The 22,043-nt window shown below is 38.7% G+C and overlaps 2 protein-coding genes across 4 annotated transcripts in view; one reads left to right on the top strand and one right to left on the bottom strand.

Annotated features, from left to right (window-relative positions):
* Positions 1-7,928, bottom strand: part of clstn2a (calsyntenin 2a) — a 223,788-nt gene extending 215,860 nt beyond the window's left edge. Inside the window, exon 1 of the mRNA XM_057334277.1 lies at positions 7,586-7,928. Within this exon, the coding sequence (XP_057190260.1) occupies positions 7,586-7,658 (73 nt within the window). The 5' untranslated portion in view covers positions 7,659-7,928. The remainder of the gene's footprint in view (positions 1-7,585) is intronic.
* A 4,032-nt stretch (positions 7,929-11,960) lies between these two features.
* nmnat3 (nicotinamide nucleotide adenylyltransferase 3) lies at positions 11,961-22,030 on the top strand. Of its 3 annotated transcripts, none has more exons than XM_057332956.1 (5): positions 11,961-12,123; positions 14,984-15,109; positions 16,386-16,569; positions 17,996-18,072; positions 20,762-22,030. In XM_057332956.1, the coding sequence occupies exons 2-5, from the start codon at positions 15,001-15,003 to the stop codon at positions 21,157-21,159; spliced, it is 768 nt and encodes a 255-aa protein (XP_057188939.1). In that variant the 5' UTR covers positions 11,961-12,123; positions 14,984-15,000; the 3' UTR covers positions 21,160-22,030. The 3 variants fall into 3 exon arrangements, with proteins under 3 accessions (XP_057188939.1, XP_057188940.1, XP_057188941.1); XM_057332957.1 differs by having other exon boundaries at positions 11,964-12,021; XM_057332958.1 differs by lacking the exon at positions 11,961-12,123 and adding an exon at positions 12,753-13,155.
* Positions 22,031-22,043: the final 13 nt, after the last annotated feature.

The following is a 22,043-nucleotide window of genomic DNA, read 5'->3' as shown; positions in this document are numbered from 1 at the left end:
TTACTGTATGCCAATTTTTACTTGCATTTGGTACTCGGCGTTAATTTGGAACCGTGTGTGAGATATGCTATTACACCCACAAAAAGTGCCACACATTAAATACATAGAGGAAAACCGAAAGAACAAAGAGCAGTGAGTATGATGGAGCGGAGGAACATTGTTGAAGGGGTGTGGAATTGTAAGTGGAAGTTCTAAGGGCTTGAATCAGAGACTGACTGATAGCAAAATTTTTCGCTCAGATCTTTTCCGTTTTTCCCTTTTATCTTCTCACGTCTTTCTTCCTATTTCTTTCTAATCATGTGATAGAGGAGACCATATTTTAGCGGACATAGTTAAAGCGAATGGAGTGTATCACTGTGGGCGAGAGAGAAAGATAATGCCTTTAACTGCGGTACGCACCATGAAAATTAATAACTGCTTTCATGAAGACAAGCTTCCACATCCCCTGTTCTCGGAGGGTGGCAACATTCGCCCACGAAATACGCAACGGTGCTTTAAGACAAGTAGTTGGGACAGTTCATCGTCGGCCCCCAACTGTGGGCGGTGTTTTGTTTTTGTGTGGGGAAAAAGTGGGAGTGGAGTGGGGGGGGTTAAGTTTACCCAAAATAAAAATTATTTAATCATTTATTCACCCTCATGCCATTTTAAACCTGTATGACCTTTTCTTCTGCAGAATACAAATGAAGATATTTTAAAGAGTGTTGGTAACCAAACAACACACTGGCCCCTATTGACTTCCATTGTATGGACACAAAACCACTCAAAATATATTTTTTGTGTTCCATAGAAGAAAGGGTCATACACAGGTTTGGAATGAGATTCTGGTGAATAAATTATGGCTTTAAGAGGGGTGGGGGAGAAAACAGAAAATCTTTATACTGTCTCCAAAATTACTTTTTGGCCATACCTGCACTGTAAAAAATGATTTGTTGTTTTTTGTTGTTCCAACTTAAAAAAATAAGTTACCTTGTTGCCTTAAAATTTTAAGTTAGTTCAACTTAAAAATATTAGTTCACTTAATGAATTTGTTGCAAACTCGTTGTGTTGACTAATATTTTTAAGTTGAACTAACTTAAAATTTTAAGGCAACAAGGTAACTTATTTTTTTTAAGTTGAAACAACAAAAAACAACAAATCATTTTTTACAGTGTGCCAACATTGTGTGAGTTGAGGAAAAACTGAATTTTGAATGATACATTTTATTTAGCTGTTTTTCATTCACAACTCAACCCTTCAATGCACTCGACTGAGAGAACTCAGAGAAACCCAACACTCAGGAGAGAGACAAATCATACACACGACACAAAAACCCTCAGATACACCCAAATACACTCGCTTACTCTCTGGTTGTGCCTTTGTTGCATGTCGTAGTATTTTCATTTCTGCAGCGGTGGCGAGAGGCCCGTGACATGCACTATTGATTTCAGCTTCAGTCAGCACAGTCATCTGACAGGCGCCACACGTATGAAAACACTGAAAAGACGGATAGTGGCTGTCTTTTTCATCTCTCTTTGTGCCAGCGTCTCACTCTCTTTCGCACAAACACGCGCACGCTCCTACCAAAACACATACAGAGACATTGCACCTGCATGAATATTTTATGCTGATGCTTGCAGATCCTGGCTGTAATTAAAACTACCCAGCAAAATGAATTCACGTTATCTCTGTTTGAATCCCAACAGTCACCGCGTGTGTGCTCGCGCGCTCGAGACGAAAGATCAGGAGCCCGCGCCCCGGCGCTGCGCTTTTCCACCTGGGAGGGAGGAGGGGACGGTGCTACTGCAGCTGCTCCGATCCAAAAACAAACACCTGCAGTTTGACAGCCCGGGTGTCTCCTCCACCCGCTGAACATTAACATCCTCCTGAGTCATTTATGAGCCGGAGATAAAACTCAACCCCTCTCGGAGCATCCAAACAACACAAAGGGCAGCACCTGCGTCTTGCGCTCCCTCTGCGTGATACGAGAATATCCACCAACCGCTCAATTAAAAGAGGCTTCGTGGGTATTAGATCAGCACAGAGCTTAGATCCTACCCAGATGGGCAGAGGGGATCAAATGCTTCCGTGTTATGTAAGGGTTAGATTGATGGGGTTCTGGTGTTTTTTTTCCATCACTGACAGCTGGATAAATGAAAAAGAAATATTTGTGAAAGCATTGAATTTAGCCGTATCCACAACTAACCGTGCAAACAGTGACATAACCCTCTCAGGTGAGATTTCCCACTGCTTCGGTTTTACAGAAAGCAGTCAAAACTGCTCCAGGTTGAACAATAAAAGCTGCATTTAGAATAACAACCTTTTTCACAATAGAATACTCGCTGGGATGGCTGAACAAGTGGTCTGCTTAATTGGTCCTATAGGGAAGCCTTGTATAATAAGGCTGGATTTGAGTTCACCTTACGCCAGTCGAATGCGTTTGGAGCGTTTAAAAAAGACGTGTTCCTGCATTCAAAAACAGCTATACAGAGAAAAATACACTTCAAGGGATGGTTCATCCAAAATTGAACATTCTTTTTAATTAATTTTCTTTTTTTATGTACAGCAATTACCTTCATGTCATGGCAAAACACAAAAGATATTTTGAAGAGAAGAAAAAGAAGAAAAGTCATATTTTAGTCATTTAGCAGATATATAGGACCTATAGGTTTTGAATGACATGAGGGTGAATAAATGATGACAAAATATATCACTTTTGGTTGAACTATACCTTTTAAATGTTTGACGTATTTTTTATAAATAATATACAGTCGCAGAAAAACTTAAAAGACTATTCAAAGTTTTCATATAAAAAGCATTTCTAGATGTACGGTGGCCATTTCAGTCCAGTGTCTGTCAAATCAAAAAAATCTAACCTCAGCAGTGACATAAAGTCATCCAACAGCAATGTGAAAGACTGACAGCATGACAAGACACATGAAGACTGGGGTAAAACAACCTTTTTTTGAACTGTACAAATATTACTGTTGCATTGTGAATATGAACTTGTTTATCTGCAGTATTTGAGGTCTGAAAAAATACAGAGCATCTTTTCTGTTATTTTGACCTGTTTCTCCAGATTTCATTTTCTGTAAAGAAATGCAATAGAAACAATATTTTTATTAGAAATTTGGGAGAAATATTGTTAGTAGTTTTAAAAAATGAACATTTTACCTAAACATAGTGAATTCAGAAAAACTGAAAATTATTTTGAAAGCGTCTCTTATTTTTTTCAGTTTACTTTATAGAATGTTAATAATATTTCTTTTACTTATTTTTCACAACATAATTACCATAGTTTCATGTCATTTTAGTAAGCTCTTTGTAAACTATCCTCTATTACTGTATAGGCACAATACTGTAGTATGCTATTGTGTTCCTGTAGCTCAACTGGTAGAGTACTGTTTTAGCAACGCAAAGCTCATGGGTTCAATTCTAGGGAAGCCATATCAAAGAATTGTATATCTTGAATCCACTGTCAGTCACTTTGGATAGTATCTGCCAAACGCATAAATGTGAAAAAAAGAAAGTGAACAACAAGGGTTTTTTCAAATAAGTAGCATGCTGTGACCTAGCTTGCGCAAACATCTGCTCTCTGCTGCAAGCCTCAGCCAAATTCTGCAGCGCCAATCTAAGCGTGGCCTTTCAGATCTAGACCTTCGCAGCTGAACCCCGCCAGTTCTCACTACCCCGCTCCGACTTCTATCAAAGTCACTGATTGTCTCTCTTCCTCACCCCTCATGTCACCACAGAAGATCACAGAGAGCTACGGATCATGCCGAAAAGATGAGACGCGATGTATGCTGCTGCTTTCCAAGATGCCGAGCGAGCTGTCAGGATGTTGTGGCATGGTCCAATCATCTCAGGTCATCAGACTATTTTTTACTCCAAGCCTCACAAATGACAGACAGGCCTAGACAACATTTGGAGTACATGTCAATGAAGCGTGTAGTATGAAGCTGCCCTTCAGCAATAACGGTTAAAGCAACACATACCAGGGGATGTTACCCTTAAAATGTGCTATAGTAAGGTGTACTTAGAGGAGGACATCGAAGAGTTATGTTTTCGGTTTAGCTTTTTCAGCACAGAGCCTTTAGCGCAACACCAAACCTGAGGTAAGTGAGTGACAGCGCTGTAAGGTCTAGACAATAAGTCTTGTTTAATAACACCATGGCATGGCTTTTTCCGGTTTTCTAAGGTTTTCAAAACACAGACTAAAAATGTTCAAAAAGACAGAGGTACAGGATTCACACACAATGCTTTCGGACTACGCTGCATTCAATCTCTATCCTACAGAAGCATGCTCTCGCTCACGGTCTACTGGAAGTAATCCATCTTGTAGTGTGCTACTGTAAACACTGTGATTACATCCATGCGCTCGCATTCATGTCTAAAGGAAGACATGCACTAAACAGGAGAACAGTCAAGATTTATTGCTTGGTAACACATGGTCGTGCAAACGCCTACACGTTACACACAAATACCCAATCACAATGAGCTCACCCATGGCCAGTTGTCAGCTCACTGGCACCCAGTCCAGGCAATTAGAAGGAAATCTGGAGGACAGCATCCCAGAATTCCTCTCTAAACCCCAACAGGGAGTTGGAGCGGTTTAATTGAGACTGATTCAGAGACACTAGCCCACTTCTCGGAGACAGTCAGCAAATACAAAACCAGGTCCCAGTGCTCCAACACCAGCACCGGACTCGTAACACCAGGCAATCAAGCACATGGAGCGGAGGGAATGTGCAGGAGTGTGTATATGCCTATAGGGTGTGTGGTTGTGTGTACTTTTATATTTGTGCATGTGTGTATGTGACTCCATCGCTACAAGTCTATATAAAACTTAATTTAGAAATTGGTTTCACACATTAAACTGTGAACTCAACTTCAATGCCATATGTATTTGAAACTGCAGAAATAAAAGCAATTAATTCAGACGTGACTTTTTCACCAGGCACAATCCTTACAATGCTAAAGGCAAGTTTATGCCATGCAATAAAAATGAGCTGTTATGGCATTAGTAACTTGTGCTCAAACTAAGCATAAACCTCAACAAAACAACATAAAAACTCTTGTAAATCACAAACTAACAGACTATAAAACACACACTTACAGTAAATGCATGCAAAACTATTTATATAACTATTTAAAAAAAATATTTGAACATTTATTGTACTTTCCAATTCAGTCCCCTGCCAAGCATACTATGTCACAATGAACAAAAATTATTCACATAATAACACAAACAAATTAAAATTAAATGTTACAAGTTAAATATTACAATTTAAGCATGATAAAATTATTTTTAAGCATACTGAATTTTTCTTAGCTGAGTGTGTGTGCATCAGAGCGGAACTAGTGTGTGTGTGTGTGTGTGTGTGTGTGGCAGAGCATACAGTGTTTTCCTGTGCAGATTGGCCAGAGCTGACCCCTGGGAGTGACTGGTGCCATCTGACCAGCTGGTGAGAGAGCTCCACTGACAGGGCCCATCTTACCTCCAATTCAGCTCTTTCCTGTCATCCCCTCCCTTCTTTTTTTCCCATCCCACCCTGCCGCTCATCACACCAGCGCTAATGATGCATGCTGGGTAATTAAGGTTTAAATTAAGTTGCGCATTTGCATGGCATTCTGGCGTCAAGATCGGCATGCTCCTTGAAAAGCCACATTAGGACAAAAGAAAGACAAAAACAACATAGATCTTATGAAACAAAAGGCTGAGGCAGATTTAAGACATGTTTTCAAACAGCTGTGGTCCACTTAGTCGAGTGTTTCAACGCTCCTCTTCGCTCCCTGAACAACAGCAGTGACGCCAAAAAGACAGCCCCTTTGTTTTTCCCAAGCTTGATGTTCTTAGGTCACAGCACGAAATCCTAAGTTATGCATCTCTTTCAGATCAGCAACCCAATTTATTTAGCTCTGGGATAGCACTGTGCTTTCTCTGAAAAGGCCAGCATAAATCTCTGCCTGCTTTTGCAGAGCTCGCCTTATTTGTCATTGCTGTCCTTCTGTTTTATCCCTTTCTCTTGTGCTCTGGCATTTAAACGCCAAACTCTCTCTCAGAAGTTTGAGAAATTCTCTAAATCGCCAACAGTACATCGGACTAAGCATTTTTTTGTGATTGCTAATAACAACAGAAAAGTCTAGAATGTAGACGTCCCAGGTGAAGCCCAACTCGTACAGCATTGCACTTGGTATACCAAGGTCATGGGTTTCATTCTCAGAGACAAAACTGTATGCGTTGCTTCAGATAAAAACACATGCCAAATACATTCATGTAAAGGCATGAAACAACAACACCTTTGTGTACAAAACAGAGATGATCCAAACATAAACATAGTACATATAAGACATAGTATTCTTGTTTATATTAAAAAATGTGGATTTTCCCTCAACAATAAGACAGATGGTGAGTTCAACATTACAATAGCATTCTGATGTAATTTTGATGAAATCCCTTTTCTTTTCTTTTTTTGGGAGTGTTGGAGCTGTGAAGGCAGTCTGGAAGACATATCACAAGACTTTTCAGATGTCACACGTATGAAAGCACCTGCGTCATATAGTGAAATGTGTTCCCCCAACTTCAAATGCTTTGATTGCTTTATATTTGTGTATCATTTTCCCAGTCGCTTTTGTATTCCATTCCGTTCTAACTCGTCTCACCTTGGGAGATTCTTCATGCATAAACTCATTTTTCATAATGTTCAAAATTTTATGGAGCGCCAGAATGCAGAAAATTGAATGCAAATATTCAAGGTTCTGATTCCTTGATTCGCCAGTCTGTTACACTGAAAGAGCCCAGCAGGCTCAACCGGCAAGTTACTTCCAAGGAAAATAAATCAGGGCACGCAGGTAAGTACTGACAGAGATTCCACTTGTACACTGACAAATAATTGAACTGTTCCATATTCATCACTGCCCCAGAGACACAATTAGATCTCTTATCTCCATGTTTGTGTTCCTACAAACACATTAACACCTTTCAGCAGCCATGGAAAACACACTGCACGTTAAGTCCTAGAGACTACGTAGTCATTGAAAGCCTCATTGAACCTTATGGAGAAGATTAAGGAAAACACATGCAGCCGCTTCGTGTAATGAATTAAACTGATCAAGCAGATAGAGACTGTGTGTAGAAATGTGCCATAAAGGTCAATGAAATATTGATGAGGGGAGAGTACTGCATAATATTGCTCATGCGGAGAAAACTTAAACTCTTGTAATGATGCCATTTAGATTTATATAATAATTACTCCTGCATATTACTAATGCAACATTCATAACCTTGCTGAATGGATGCTGGTGAGCTCATTAAAGTGTCCTAAATAAGGTACCTCACGCATGTTAGATCACAAAAAACCGCAAGAAAACGAGAACAAATTAACCAAACTCAAATTTAGGAGGAACAATTATGGAGCAACTTAGACTCGATAAGGGAAGAATCACTGCCAACCTGATTCCCTGCCAAGACTTCATTGTCAGCGCGTGCAACGTACAAACTGCATGATCCGATTTTAATTCATCACATATGATCTAAAAGACTGATCTGAAGACAGGCTACCCAAAGCGTTTCTTTTCATGCCGATCCGAAGTTTTCGATCCACCTTACCTTTACTGGCCAGGATGCCGCACTGCCCGGAGAGCACCAGAAACAGCATCGGCGTTATCATGCACATCTTCATGATGAGCCAAACACTTCGACCAGAACGATGACCTAATTCTTTGTCGCTTGCTTTCCTTCACTTTATCTAGAAAGCACCACCCTGGGTCTGTCTGTTCTTGAGCGTTGCAAAGATGCAGACGTTGAAGTGAACTCCTCTCCCAGCAGCGCGAGACGCGGTCCGAGCGCACGTCTGCGAGTCTGCTGCGCGCACAGTTGAAACCTCGGGATCGGGCTGCTACGTCACTCCCCTAGAGCAATTAATCTTGACCTACGATAAGGCATTACGATACGCCCATTCTTAATACTACGAGGGTTAATTTGATATTTGTGGGTTGGTACTTTGACATTAGAATCCGATTTGCAGTATTGCTTATTGATGCTTAAACAACAGCGTTTTTTTTTTATCACAGTGCCCACCTACGATAAACACCCGATGTTTAGTTTGTGTAAACATCCTCCCCTTCCCATTTATTATTGATATAATCATTATCTCAATCCAATGACAGGACTCCTCCCAAAGCGGGCAGCCGATGTCCTATGCCTTCCAGGCTCATTAAAAATGAAAAACAATAACAACAGTCCTGGGACGCTTTCTTTATGCTTCAATGCATGCAATGCACTGACAATGATTATAAAACCTTATTCGAAAGCTTAATGCAAAATAATAGTACTTTTAAAATTAGCCTAATAGTTTTTAATGCTTTTAAATATTTCACTAGACCAGCACTTGTTCGGAAATGATGGCAGACACTACTGTACATACCCTGGGAATCCCACACTGGTCTACCAACTAAGCTACACTCCACAGTTTCTCTAAATCTGGTTACAATTTTGTCAGCCATCAACAGAAAAGAGTGCAGAAATGGACCCTGATATGTCAACATATTTTGAACTGAAAGAGTTATCAATCTTTGATATGATTGGGGTGCATGTGGATGTTTTCTTTTCGAATTGCGGCCACCCATAATGAAGCTTCTTATTCTCCATTAAGCATCATTACAGTCTGTTGTGGCTGATAAAAGTGTAACCAGATTTTGTGCTGGTAGACAGCTGCAGAATAAACCTCAAATAATTGAAGCCAATGCACTCTGGCTAGTGCACCATGATTCATTCGAGCTGGGAAAAACTCATACAATAGTATTGTTTACAAATGTCTAATTTATTTGAAATACATTTGTTTCAGTAATCCATTTTGTAACCCAATTCGTTTTCTTTCTTTATTGCATAGATGTTCCTAAAAAAAATGATCTGCCATAATGCATTAAACATGTATGTGGTAAATTTGGAATTCCTTCTCGTAAAACTACCATATCACACGCAGAGTGCATTTTCCAGATCAAACATTTTCATTTCTGATGGTGACTCGCACCTACCTGGGTTTTCCCCTCAGGTAAAGTGAGCTGCAGTTCGTCAGCAGCAGTTAAATGTACTATGGACTTCCCGTGTGCCCAGGTTGACTGGAAAAGCTTTTAATGAGTGTTCAGCCGTGAACTGAAGGTCTTCTCATTTCAGTCCGTTCCCTTAAGAGCACTACCTAGGTTTACTGAAAAGATTACAGAAGACTGTAAATACTACCTTCTTTTGCAGCTTAATTAATAGCAAAGACATTGACCGCCGTGTATGCACTGCATCTCAATTATGTTGATAAAATACACTTTGAACACTGAAATTAGAAAATAACTATTAATTATGAATTGATTAAGTTCTGTGGTATAATACATTATACAAAGCAAGGGTACAGCATTATTAAATGGTCTATCTTGAGCGTAAACTCTGAACTGCGTTAAACAGTCAACCTTTAAGATTGTTTTATCATGACGAAGAGAAACAACTTTTAGCAAATCCATTTAAAATTATAACCCACAGTCTTTCTTTCGCTCATTTTATTTCCTATTTTTTCTTAGTTAAATGTCAATTTCCCCAAAGCCCGGGGGAATTTTCTGATAATCGTTTTAGTTGCTTGAAAAAAAGGTGGTTTAAAATGCCATATTATTTCCCCAGCCTTGCTGAAACCTAATTTACCTGAGCAGCTGATAGATTGGAAAAACCATTTGCGCTCATTCATTCCAATCGTTTGGCTTGTTGCATTTCAGGGGGATGCATTCTGTCTGTAAATTTGCTCTAGGTGAAAGCATCTTCCCTCTTTTATCATGGTATCTGCAAGTCTAAACATCCAGCGCAGAGTAGACAAGAGTGCAAGAACTGAGTTTTCTCTGAAAGAACCCTTTTCATACAGATGCCTGAAGCAAGCTAGCCGCCAGTGTATTAAAGGATATGCTGTATATTCTGCGGATCTCACCACAGGTTTATGGTTCAATATGTAATGACTTTAAATAGCACACTGGGTCTGTAGTGCATCAACAAAAATGACAGAAACAACAATCTGCTCACTATTTTTGAATGCAAAGTTTTGTTTGGAGAGATATAACAAGCCCTGCACTAATGAGCAGCCCAAACTGCATGGTAACCAATGACTTCAACCCCTACAAATTAAGGCTCAGTAATGATATAGTGTAAAAATGAACGTGAACATTTACAACGATCTACATTATGTAAGTTCTCCAACAGATATAGCCTCTCTATCGCTCTCATTAGCACATTTATCAGATGACCAAGCATCACAACTCAAGAGAATATAATTGGAAAAAATGTGGCTATTGATCCTTTGTGCTGTTTTACCCACATGTCTTCTCAATCCCAATTTTATGATACTCTACAGAGAACACCAGTAATGTATCTTAGCTATGCTGGCCTTTTGCTATTATGGAGATCTCTAAATAATTAATTTCAATTCTATTTAAAATCTTATGAGAACAATCTGTTCAAATGACGCCTGAACTGTTCTATAACAGGAATAACTCTTTTAGGTTCCACCGTTGTGTGTGTGTGTGTCTTGCACTGGCTCACTTTGGCTCGTTTGCTTTTCATCTGGTGAGTCGATCTTTTCAGAACCTTGGAGAGTTCTCTGTATCTGTGGCAGTTCTACTCACCTCCCAAGAGGGGTCACCCTGGAGTCATTTCTGTGTAATTATTACTGCCTTCAAACTGGCTGAAATCACAATAGTCAGTAGTCATTTTTAAAAAACGTTGTCTTAATAGCCTGTTTTATTTCATACACGTTTAAGTTTCTAAAATGTTCTATGTCACATTTTATGGTTCCGTAAAGAACCTTTAACGATCACAGAATGTTTTCTGTTGCACAAAAGTAACATTTTTAGCACCTTTAATTTCAAAAGAGTAATTTGCTGAAATTCATTTTTGCCTTGAATGTGCTTTTTGCCATTGTGTGTTTGAGATAGATGTTCCTAAATCTCAAACGTTGGCAATAGCCCGGGTAGGCAGAGTGAAGAAAAGAAATCCCATCGTCAAAACCAAACGTAGGCCTAGTGCTTTGCGTTTTCAGGACAGACCCTTTACAAATTTACAAAGACTTACGCAAAAGAAGGTGTTCATCACCTCCTGCATGATGTAATACAAAGACTATGACTATTAGAGCGGCACAGCATTAGTCACATTAGCTTGAGCAGGCTCAAGAGTATGGATCTTTACAGACCATTTCCTCCTCAATAGCCATAATTAGGGTGGTTTTTGTGCAAAGCACCTTATTGAAGGGCAACAGAAAGTCCCCTTGAAAGGTGATTCTAAAAAGCTTTTTCTCTCTCCCGCAGGTGGATATTTATAGGCAATAAAAAGGCAATACATAATGCATGAAAGGCTAAGAATGGAAAAAAGGAAGTGATGACATAGCATATATATATATACTATGTATAAAGTAACCCTATTAATAGGACCATTACATGTATTCAGCTCCACATAAGTGTAGTTCACTTTAAAGTGGGTGTTATTACTTTATCATTTTTTTGTTCTGTTGAACACAAAAGAAGACATTTTGAAGAATGTATGACAGCAAACAGTTCTGTGGCACTTTTGACTACCATTGTATTTTTTTCCTATCTCTGTGTTCATCAGAACAAATACATTTATACAGATTTGGAACAACTCGAAGGTGAGTAAATGATGACAGAATTTTTGGGTGAAGTATCCTTTTTAGATCTCCTCGCGTTTAGATAGATGTTTCCAGAGAACTTCAATCATCCGTATCACTGTGCATTCAGATAAAAAAGCCATGATTATAAATAACGTCTTCGTCATTAGTTGTAGCAAACAATGTAAATTTGATTTTACAGTTATCGTGAATATACACAGCGAGAAACAAACTGTTTCCCAGTCGCCTACTAATGTTTTTGCCACTAGCGGTCACTGTGGGTCTATGGGAACTTTGTTTTCAGAGTCGTGTTCTAGGGGAAGATAAATAGTGTAACACATGGCTTAATACGTAGCATAAATAGCATACATGAAATTCGATGACTTTTTTGGATAAGGTAAATATGCATTGGCCTTAAACGTCATTTTATTGCGTTTTCTTTTTTTCGTTTGCTCCGGCGATTTGACGTCAGAAAAGGGGAGTAATCATATTATCAGATGTAAGTTTACTCACAGCTGTCAAGTTCACCGTTTCTGGATTTAAGTTAAGTTATCTCCTTTTAGTCGTTTTAATTTGAGTAAACTTAGTAACCATTTTGGAGACTAAAATGCTGTTCTGCCGTTTTAAACACATGTTTTGTTCATGGTGATGATAATACAAGTGTACTCACTACTCTTGTAAGACTTATTTATGCTACAATATAACTTACAAAAGTTTTTCCGCATGTCTCTTCAATTCCCTGCTGATTAAAAACAATGCCATTTTTATACTACAAATAGCATTATGAACCATCAGATATTTACCATTTAAACTATTACAAAATTTATTTATGTAGTGTGTTTTTGGGTCTCATTCCAGCAGGATTTTATAGTTCTTGAAACTTTAAATTGTTGTCTCGTGCACAACCAGTGTATGTACTGTAGTGCTTTACTGCTGATTCTTTTATGGGCTTTTTGTACTGTTGCATTATTTAATAATACAAACTCACAAAGCCCATGTGAATTTGATGCTCACAAAACAGCAGGATTGCATCTTGATCACATTTTATAAAGGCAATGTACATAATTAGAGTTGCAGTACATGCATTGAGGGATTGTTAGGACAAGAGACACAGCATTAAAATGTGTGGTTGTCAACATCACTAGGAAACCATGTGCACGTCACATATAGAAATGGCAAATGTACAGAACATGACTAAGATGTTTTCTTACCAACTTTCTTCAAAATATCTTCTTTTGTGTTCTGCGGAAGAAAGTCGGTGAAAGTATGATTCTAACTTTTCATAACTTAACGTATTGGTGTATTCAGGTCACATTTAAAGGTTTAGTTCACCCAAAAATGAAATTCTCAATTCTTTCATCATTCACTTACCATATTTTGAAGAACATTGGTAACCAAACAACACTGGCCCTCAATGATTATCTTTGTATGGACACAAAACCACTGATACATTTCTCAAAATATCTTCTTTTGTGTTCCAAGTTTTAAAGACATGAAGATGAGTAAATGATGACAGAACATTCATTTTTGGGTGAACTATTTATTTTTAATATGAAATCAAAGCTCATGTGTGCATACACTAGGGATGTAACAATATCAAAATCTCACTGTGCAATAAATTATAATACCTCGGTATAAAGTCCACGGTATGATACCGGTATTTATTGCTATATTTAAAATGACAAATGATGACCTGGAAACGTGCCATAAGCAGCATCCTCTTTTCTTTATCCTCTAATCATAACTGTTGCGTAGAGGTTTGAGTTATACACTGAACAAAATTATAAATGCAACACTTTTGTTTTTGCCCCCATTTTTCATGAGCTGAACTCAAAGATCTAAGACTTTTTCTATGTACACAAAAGGCCTATTTCTCTCAAATAGTGTTCACAAATCTGTCTAAATCTGTGTTAGTGAGCACTTCTCCTTTGCCGAGATAATCCATCCACCTCACAGGTGTGGCATATCAAGATGCTGATTAGACAGCATGATTATTGCACAGGTGTGCCTTAGGCTGGCCACAATAAAAGGCCACTCTAAAATGTGCAGTTTTACTGTATTGGGGGGTCCGGGGGATCCGAAAACCAGTCAGTATCTAGTGTGACCACCATTTGCCTCACGCAGTGCAACACATCTCCTTCGCATAGAGTTGATCAGGTTGTTGATTGTAGCCTGTGGAATACTGTAGCCTCTTCAATGGCTGGGTTAGGGTTAGGGTTATGGCTCACCCACACGACTCCATACACACTGTCTGCCATCTGCCCTGTACAGTGAAAACCGGGATTCATCCATGAAGAGAACACCTCTCCAAAGTGCCAGACGCCATCGAATGTGAGCATTAGCCCACTCAAGTCGGTTACGACGACGAACTGCAGTCAGGTCGAGACCCCAATGAGGACGACGAGCATGCAGATGAGCTTCCCTGAGACGGTTTCTGACAGTTTGTGTAGAAATTCTTTGGTTATGCAAACCGATTGTTGCAGCAGCTGTCCGGGTGGCTGGTCTCAGACGATCTTGGAGGTGAAGATGCTGGATGTGGAGGTCCTGGGCTGGTTACACGTGGTCTGTGGTTGTGAGACCGGTTGGATGTACTGCCAAACTCAATGAAACGCCTTTGGAGACGGCTTATGGTAGAGAAATGAACATTCAATTCACGGGCAACAGCTCTGGTGGACATTCCTGCAGTCAGCATGCCAATTGCACGCTCCCTCAAAACTTGCGACATCTGTGGCATTGTGCTGTGTGATAAAACTGCACATTTTAGAGTGGCCTTTTATTGTGGCCAGCCTAAGGCACACCTGTGCAATAATCATGCTGTCTAATCAGCATCTTGATATGCCACACCTGTGAGGTGGATGGATTATCTCGGCAAAGGAGAAGTGCTCACTAACACAGATTTGTGAACAATATTTGAGAGAAATAGGCCTTTTGTGTACATAAAAAAAATGTCTTAGATCTTTTGAGTTCAGCTCATGAAAAATGGGGGCAAAAACAAAAGTGTTGAGTTTATAATTTTGTTCAGTGTAGTATGAGATGGGTCAAATGACATAAAAATCCCTTTTATAAAATAAAATAATTGCACCAGATGGACCTTGCCAAAGGTAACATCTATTATTTTTTCAAAAATTCTCTATGTTAGGCCCGGAAGACCTATTGTTTCATACAGTCATGTGACCACGGTAATATTGAGACAATTTTGCTATTGCGATAACACGATATCGATAATATTGTTACAACTCTAGGCTAGCATACACTAACTAATGCCCTATAGTGGATTATGTTAATAATTCTAATATTTAGTGCATATTGCCACCAGTTGAACCCCTTAAGACTCATTTGTTTACTGTTTCTGTTTACAGTGTTGTGATGCTTTGAAATGGCTGGTCGTATTCCTCTGTTTTTGCTGGCCTGTGGCTCCTTCAACCCCATTACCCATCAGCACATGCGGCTGTTTGAGCTGGCCAGGGACCAGATGCACCAGACGGGTTAGTGCCACCTGTTCATTAACCTGAAATTGGCCATCATCTGTCATCAGTACAAAACTGTCTTTCTCTCTGCTATCCTGCTGGGCCTGTCACTTTATAGCAATTTTTGATGTTCTACTAAATGTTCTGACTGCATTCTGTATCGCATGTTTAGTTTGAGCTGAAAGCATAAACCGTGCTATTAAATCACTTTTTATGTTACATCTTTGCTGTGTTGAGGTTTATCTTGTGTAAGATTGAGAAATGGGCAGTTCTAAGTGTGAATGTTTAATGCTTTTGCTGTGCTTTGGTCTTACATACAATATTAGCTGAGTGTTGAAAATAAGCTTACATAAGTGGAGGATGAATCGTGAGGGATTTGTACTCGTACCTAGACATCACAGGCTCTTCTTAGATATTCCTGATCTATTTATCAAAGAGTCTGTGTAGCAGCTGTAATACCATGGCTTCACTGCAAACAAGCATATATTTAGTTAGAAAGATTTGATTATTTTAATAGGAGCATAAACATGGTGCGCCTGTGCCTCTCAGCAAATTCTGTACGGTGTTGCTACACTCACATTTTGATTTCATTTATTGTAACCTGTGCGCTTTAAAAAAAAATCACCATTATAGCTTGTGTTGCATATCAACTCAGGAGAGTATATTGATTTGTTTGATGGACTGGAGAGTGTGATTGGGATTTGTGACTAGTTTTAGGACAAATTACAATTGGTTTTTTAAATGTAATTTTTATTATAATTCCTTGTATACTTTGCTAAATAAAAAAACATAAGACTACTAAAGTGTAATTTTACTTTATTTTTATTAAAACATTTTACCTCACAATCTTCTGTTAATTTGTGTTCAATAGCTTAAAAAAATGTATTGTGTAGTACTTTGAAAATGTAGTGTATTTTGTAGTATATTATTCAGTTAAAGGGATGGTTCACCCAAAATAAAAATTTCAAACCTGTTTGACTTTCTTTCTTCTGCAGAACACAAAGAAAAGGATGTTTTGAAGAATGTTGGTAACCGAACAAGGGTAGCCATTGACTTGCATTGGTTTTGTCTATACAATAGAAGTGAATGGCTAGCGCTGTTGTTCAGGTACCAACATTCTTCAAAATATCTTCTTTCATGTTCTACAGAACTTTTTAATAAATAAGATGTAATGCTGTTTAATTGTAATTTACAAGTGTAAAGTGAAGTACTACTGTAGGCTGGCCAGCTGAATTATTTTAGTAAATGTAAATTTGACTGTTTGGGTCAGATATGTTTTTTCTCCATCTCGCAGGTCTGTATCGTGTGGTGGGTGGCATTGTGTCTCCTGTCAGCAATGGTTATGGTAAACACGGTCTCGTTGCATCAAAGCACAGACTCGCTATGGCGAGACTGGCCCTGCAGAGCTCTGACTGGGTTACCGTTGACGACTGGGAGAGCCAGCAGTCTGATTGGACGGAGACTGTCGTGACCATGAGGTAAATATTAAATGAAAAGGAAGACTTTAGCAAGTTTCTGTGTCGAATCTACTCTATAAGTAACAGATATATACTTATTTTGTCAAATTGCTTGGATTTTTTGCAAGTCTAATATGAGTTGTGAGTCTACATACTTAAAGGAACAGTTCACCCAAAAATGAAAATTCTGTCTTCATTTACGCACCCTCGAGTTGTTCCAAATCTGTATACATTTCTTTGTTCTAATAAACTCAGAGAAAGATATTTGGAAGACCATAGTAGGTAAAAAATTCTTTGTAAATGTCTTTGTTCTGTTGAACACAAAAGAAGATATTTCGAAGAATATAAGAAAACAAACAGTTCTGGGGCACTTTTGACTACCGTTGTAATTTTTCCTACTATGGCGGCCAAGAACTGTTTGGTTACAAGCATTCTTCCCAATATCTTTCCCTGTGTTCATCAGACTAAAGAAATGTATACAGATATGCAAAAACTAGCCTGATTCCCACTCTAATTTATATACTAAAAGAACAATATACAATAGCTGAAGGTATCAATAGATTTTACTGTTACACCCATACGTTTCTTTGAATAATGTAAATTATCTCTGATGTGTCATTCTTTCCTCCACTGTCCACTCTGAGGGTTAAAGCTTGAATTCTCAATTTCACTGTCATCTTCAAAATATCTAAGCAGAGCTAAAGCCAAAACTTTATAGAAGCTGAATCCTACCATTCCTGTTGTGTGAGACATCAAACAGTCGATCGCTGACGTGACTCGCTCCAGCTCGACTATCCATCACAATACCCTCCGTTTCCATTCTCCTCAGATTCCAGCTCAGAAAATATGAAATGCCCATCACCCTTTTGCGTTGGGCTGTTAGTGATTTTGTTTGTGAGCATGCCAGAGTCTCTCAGAGTGACTGCCGCTCCTCCTCCAGAATACAACTGGAGACAGTTTCAAGGCCTCTTATGCCAATTTGAGTTTTATGCCAACTAGCTATGCCCTTAGGTGGTTTATTAATACTCAAGTGTCAGTGTTACAAGGAGGTGAATGGTTGCATTGGTGCCAGCTGCCTGTGCCAGGACTTTGTCTTTGTAGGTCTTTTACTTTCTGTAATTTACTACTTGGAAAAAGTGAAGCACTTGCCTATGCGCCCATGCAACGCCTATTATTACATTATAAGGTTGGTTGGGATGGGTTAAACCTATGCATGTAGGGGGCGAAATACAGTCCCCATTTTCTTTGTTCTCTCAATAGTAATCCCCTAGAAAAGGATTCACATTCCTATCCGCACGGGTGATCGGAGAAGTTGAGATGCACGTCTATAGGCTCACGCATCACAGCGTGAACATAAAGCTTCTCCCACATCCATAAGCTGATTATAGTATAGCCGTGCATGTACATGCTGTCTTATCCTCTGTCTCACAAAACATCTTGCTGTCAGGTACCACTACAGACGGATAACCGCTCAGTACCAGCAGAGAACAGGAGAGCGCAAGGACCCGCCCACAGAGAACTCTGGTAAGCCCCACCCCCATCTCGAACTTCACAGTCTTGTATCGTCTTATGCCTCCTCGCTGGCACAACAGAGCTGGTTTTGCTAATCACTTTAGATAAATGTGATGCATGTTTCTTCTCTCTGGCCAGCACAAGCGCTGTTAGGCCGCTTTGCAACACAGCTTTTATTTGGGGTTGTGGTAGAGGAGCATGCTAATGAAGCCTAATACCCTCCGCAGGATGACTTGGGCTTAAGACATGCATGCTCAGACTGTTAATGAAGGTGAGATTAATAGGCAGCATCACTTAAAAAACAAGAAAGTGGCAGGAAAGATTGAACACAGCACACATGCACGCTCACACACACACACACACACACACAAAAGCCTTTGATCTCAAAACATTTAGCAGGACTGCAGAGATTCTGAAAAGAGAAACTCATTCTGATGCCGCTTTCATGATTCGTATTTTCTTTTGTTTGGCTGTGGCAAGGGATTACATAAAAGAACTCCTATTCCCTGTTTTACAATGATAAATAAACATATCGGTTGGCATTAAACTAAAAGACGCTGAAAATTACCTACTTTCTCTGTTTTATTTAATATTTCGTGTTTAATTATCAAAAGGATTATTTTTGTTTGAAATGTATGTTCTGCACACCTCATTTAGGCTCTTCAGAGGAATTTGGCGCTTATTGAATTAAGCCGTTTAATGATTGTCTGGAAAGATTACTGATGCTGTTGATTTTTGCATTGTGTTTTTCGTAATTTATTCATTATTACAATCAAACAGGGCTTGGTTTTTCTTGGCTCCATGTAGTGAGTAGGTATATTTTTAGGGTTGTTGAGTCACCAAAAGCAGAAATAAAAAGCTTTAGTGGGCCCGTTCATCTCCTGCCCTACAGAAATGCATGCTTGCTTAGACAAAAGCCATCATTCAGACACACAATTGGGTAGTTGACAAATATATTGTATGTGTGTCCTATGGTGTGACAGAGCAAAGTTAAAAGGTTCATAATATATTATTTTTAGGGATGTCAAACCAGGGGCGTAGCTACATGGTGGCCATGGGTGGCCACGGCTACCCCTGAATGATCGATGGCCACCTATCTGGCCACCTCTGTTGTGTGAAGCAGTTTTAAGATGTGTCGGAGTTTACGGAGTGCTGCGCAGATCATTTAGCGTATGCACTGAAAGTAACGCGAGAACATTACTCTCGCGTTAATATGATGTCATACGCTGACGCACTGACGCAAACAGTCTGAGCACCATAGCTGCTAACCGCTTCGTGACAGTGTACTGTCTGTGTACCATGGAAGTTCATCGCGAGCAGAAGGATCAGGTCAGTAAAATCAGTCTTGTTTAACTGGATTTCATTCATTAATTACATTTTCGCGAAAGTTTAACTTGGGGTACTGCAATGTTTATTTTCTATAAAAAATGCTAACTTACTTCAAATGATAGCTAGCAAATTATTTTAAAATAATGTTAGCACATGAAAGCATTGCAAATAAATTGTTTACTTTACGTTCTTTGTGTATGTTTTTGAACCAGCAAACTATGTGTAATGAAGAATTGGTGTAAATTACAGTAGAAGTTGAAGAATTTCTGTCTGTAAGGATTTTTTGGTCACCCTAATAAAGTCACTGGGTCTTACCTGGCTACCTAAAAAAAACGTTCTGGCTACGCCCCTGTGTCAAACGATTAATCGTATCCAGAATAAAAAAAATTGTTTGCATAATATACTGTATGTCTGTGTACGTTGTGCATATTAATTTTGTAATTATGTATATATTTAAGAAAATTATAAAAATGTATATATAATTTAAATTATTGGTAAATATCAATAGATGCATGTAAATATTTGCTATATACATGTATATGTATGTTTTTGTGTTTATAAATACAAAATAATATGCACAGTACACAGACATATATTCTCAAACTGAAACTTTTATTTTGGATTGGATTTGGATTAATCGCTTGACAGCCCTAATTATTTTATATTTTTGATATTTATAATATAAAATAGCGTACGAGAGATTTATCTTCATTGTTAGGTTTTTGTTATAAATTTTTGACACATCATAGGACACATTTATTTGTCAAGAACCCTGTTATAGCTACATCATTAGAATTAAAAAAGGTTTTTTGTTTTGTTTAAGGCAGGTAGAGATAGAGACCCACTCAGATACTGCATGATATGACTTACTGTACATAATAATACAAAAATAATTTACCCTGTAATTCACCCAAAAATAAAAAGTCTGACAATATCAAAAATACAACTATATGTTTGTATTGTTTGAGCTTTTTAGCCAATGGTCTTCATCTGTTTTTAAAGTATAAAGCAACAGTGTGGGAAACCTCTTTCTTCTTCTGTGTTCACTGAATGAAAAAAAGTCATGTAGGTTTCAAAAGACATGTGAGTGAGTAGTTGATGATGGAATTTCATTTTAAGGTGAACCATTCCTATAATTACATGTCTAGGCTGGCATTAAAATTTGAAAGCTTTGAATAAGCAATCACGCCGCTATTGTTCAGAAACACTCGGTTCCTTTAATTATAGACGCACATTAATTTACGTTCACAAGATGACAACAGCAATGAAATAGAATGGAGCGTGCTCGTTCCGCTAATGTAACCGAAAAGCTTGAATTCATTAGGATTTATATGATGCAGTGACTTTTAAATGATCTTCTTCCCCCCCGCAGGCAAACCCCTGTTGAAACTGCTATGTGGAGCAGATTTCATGGAGACTTTTAAGGTGTCTGGTCTGTGGAGGGACGATCACATCGAGGAAGTGGTGGGCCGCTTTGGACTGGTCTGCGTGAGCCGAGGAACCCTGCAGACAGATCGGACCGTACACGAGTCTGACGTGCTGTCCAGACACAGACGGAACATTTTTTTGGTTCGGGAGTGGGTCCAAAATGAGATCAGCGCTACGGAGGTCCGACGAGCCCTGCGTCGAGGATATAGTGTTAAATACCTTTTACCAGACTCGGTTATTGATTATATTAAAGAGAACAATCTTTACACGCAGGACAGCGAGATGAAGAACAAAGAGATTAAACTACGGCCACTTAACAAGCAAACAATACTACAAGACTGACGTAAAGAGACTTCAGCATGATCTCATATGTGATTTATTTACGTTTAACTTTTATATATTTGATTGAGAAAGCAGGTTGTTTCAGGAAAAGTGCATATTTTGCTGTAAGGAGAGCATTTCTTTCTTGGGTACCACAGTGTAATGTTTGCAGAGGGATTTAAGAATTTATCTGGTCAGGAGATAGATTTACCAGATCATTGCAGAGCTGTAAGTCTATGTTCTCCAGGTCGGGGAAATGTTGACTTTTGCTGAATGTCACAAGGAAGATAAATAACCGAGCCTTTACACTTCGAAGAGCAAACATTGCTTTCTCCTTTTCTATTTGCACAGAAGGCGTCATTCATGTTGTCAGAACTCAAGATGTTTCATCAAGCTGTTGAGGGGAATGAAAAGTTTTTGACAAAAGGAAATGAATTTTGGAATATTTGTGGTGATGTCTTTCCGAATCTATTTGTCTATTATTCATAGCACAGACTGCGAGTTTTAGGCTCAAAACAACTAAGAGTGATTTGCAGTGTTGAAAATCTCCTGCTGATGCTTTTGTGTGTGGAGTTTGAAGAATGCCTTCATCGTCACTCTCTCCAAATGAAAGCTTGAGGGATTGGCAGCGTGAGATTATTTAACACAAACCGTCCATCTCTTTTTGATGTTCACTTAATTGCACAGAATGGCCATGGGTGCCAACACAAGGCTACAAATAGAAGTATAACTTTTTAAAATGTGTGAATGAAATCTACGAATGCTGTTCAACTGCAGAAAGATGAAGTTCTGTCAACATTTGTATGTTATTTTATTTGGAGTATTATGTGCTGTGAGTATTCATATATTGAAACATGCTGAAGAAAAGACATAAAAAAAACTAATCCGATTATTGTGATCTTGTT

This window comes from Triplophysa rosa, linkage group LG5 (assembly GCF_024868665.1).
Source record: "Triplophysa rosa linkage group LG5, Trosa_1v2, whole genome shotgun sequence".
Classification (NCBI taxonomy): domain Eukaryota; kingdom Metazoa; phylum Chordata; class Actinopteri; order Cypriniformes; family Nemacheilidae; genus Triplophysa; species Triplophysa rosa.
This window is presented reverse-complemented; position numbering and strand designations above follow the sequence as displayed.

What these genes read in the sequence shown, in the direction of transcription:
- nmnat3 (XM_057332956.1), top strand. Translation starts at nt 15,001, where the DNA reads ATGGCTGGTCGTATTCCTCTGTTTTTGCTGGCCTGTGGCTCCTTCAAC. An exon ending in GGACCAGATGCACCAGACGG is followed by an intron (nt 15,110 to 16,385) that starts GTTAGTGCCACC and finishes TCCATCTCGCAG; the next exon opens with GTCTGTATCGTGTGGTGGGT. An exon ending in GAGACTGTCGTGACCATGAG is followed by an intron (nt 16,570 to 17,995) that starts GTAAATATTAAA and finishes TCTTGCTGTCAG; the next exon opens with GTACCACTACAGACGGATAA.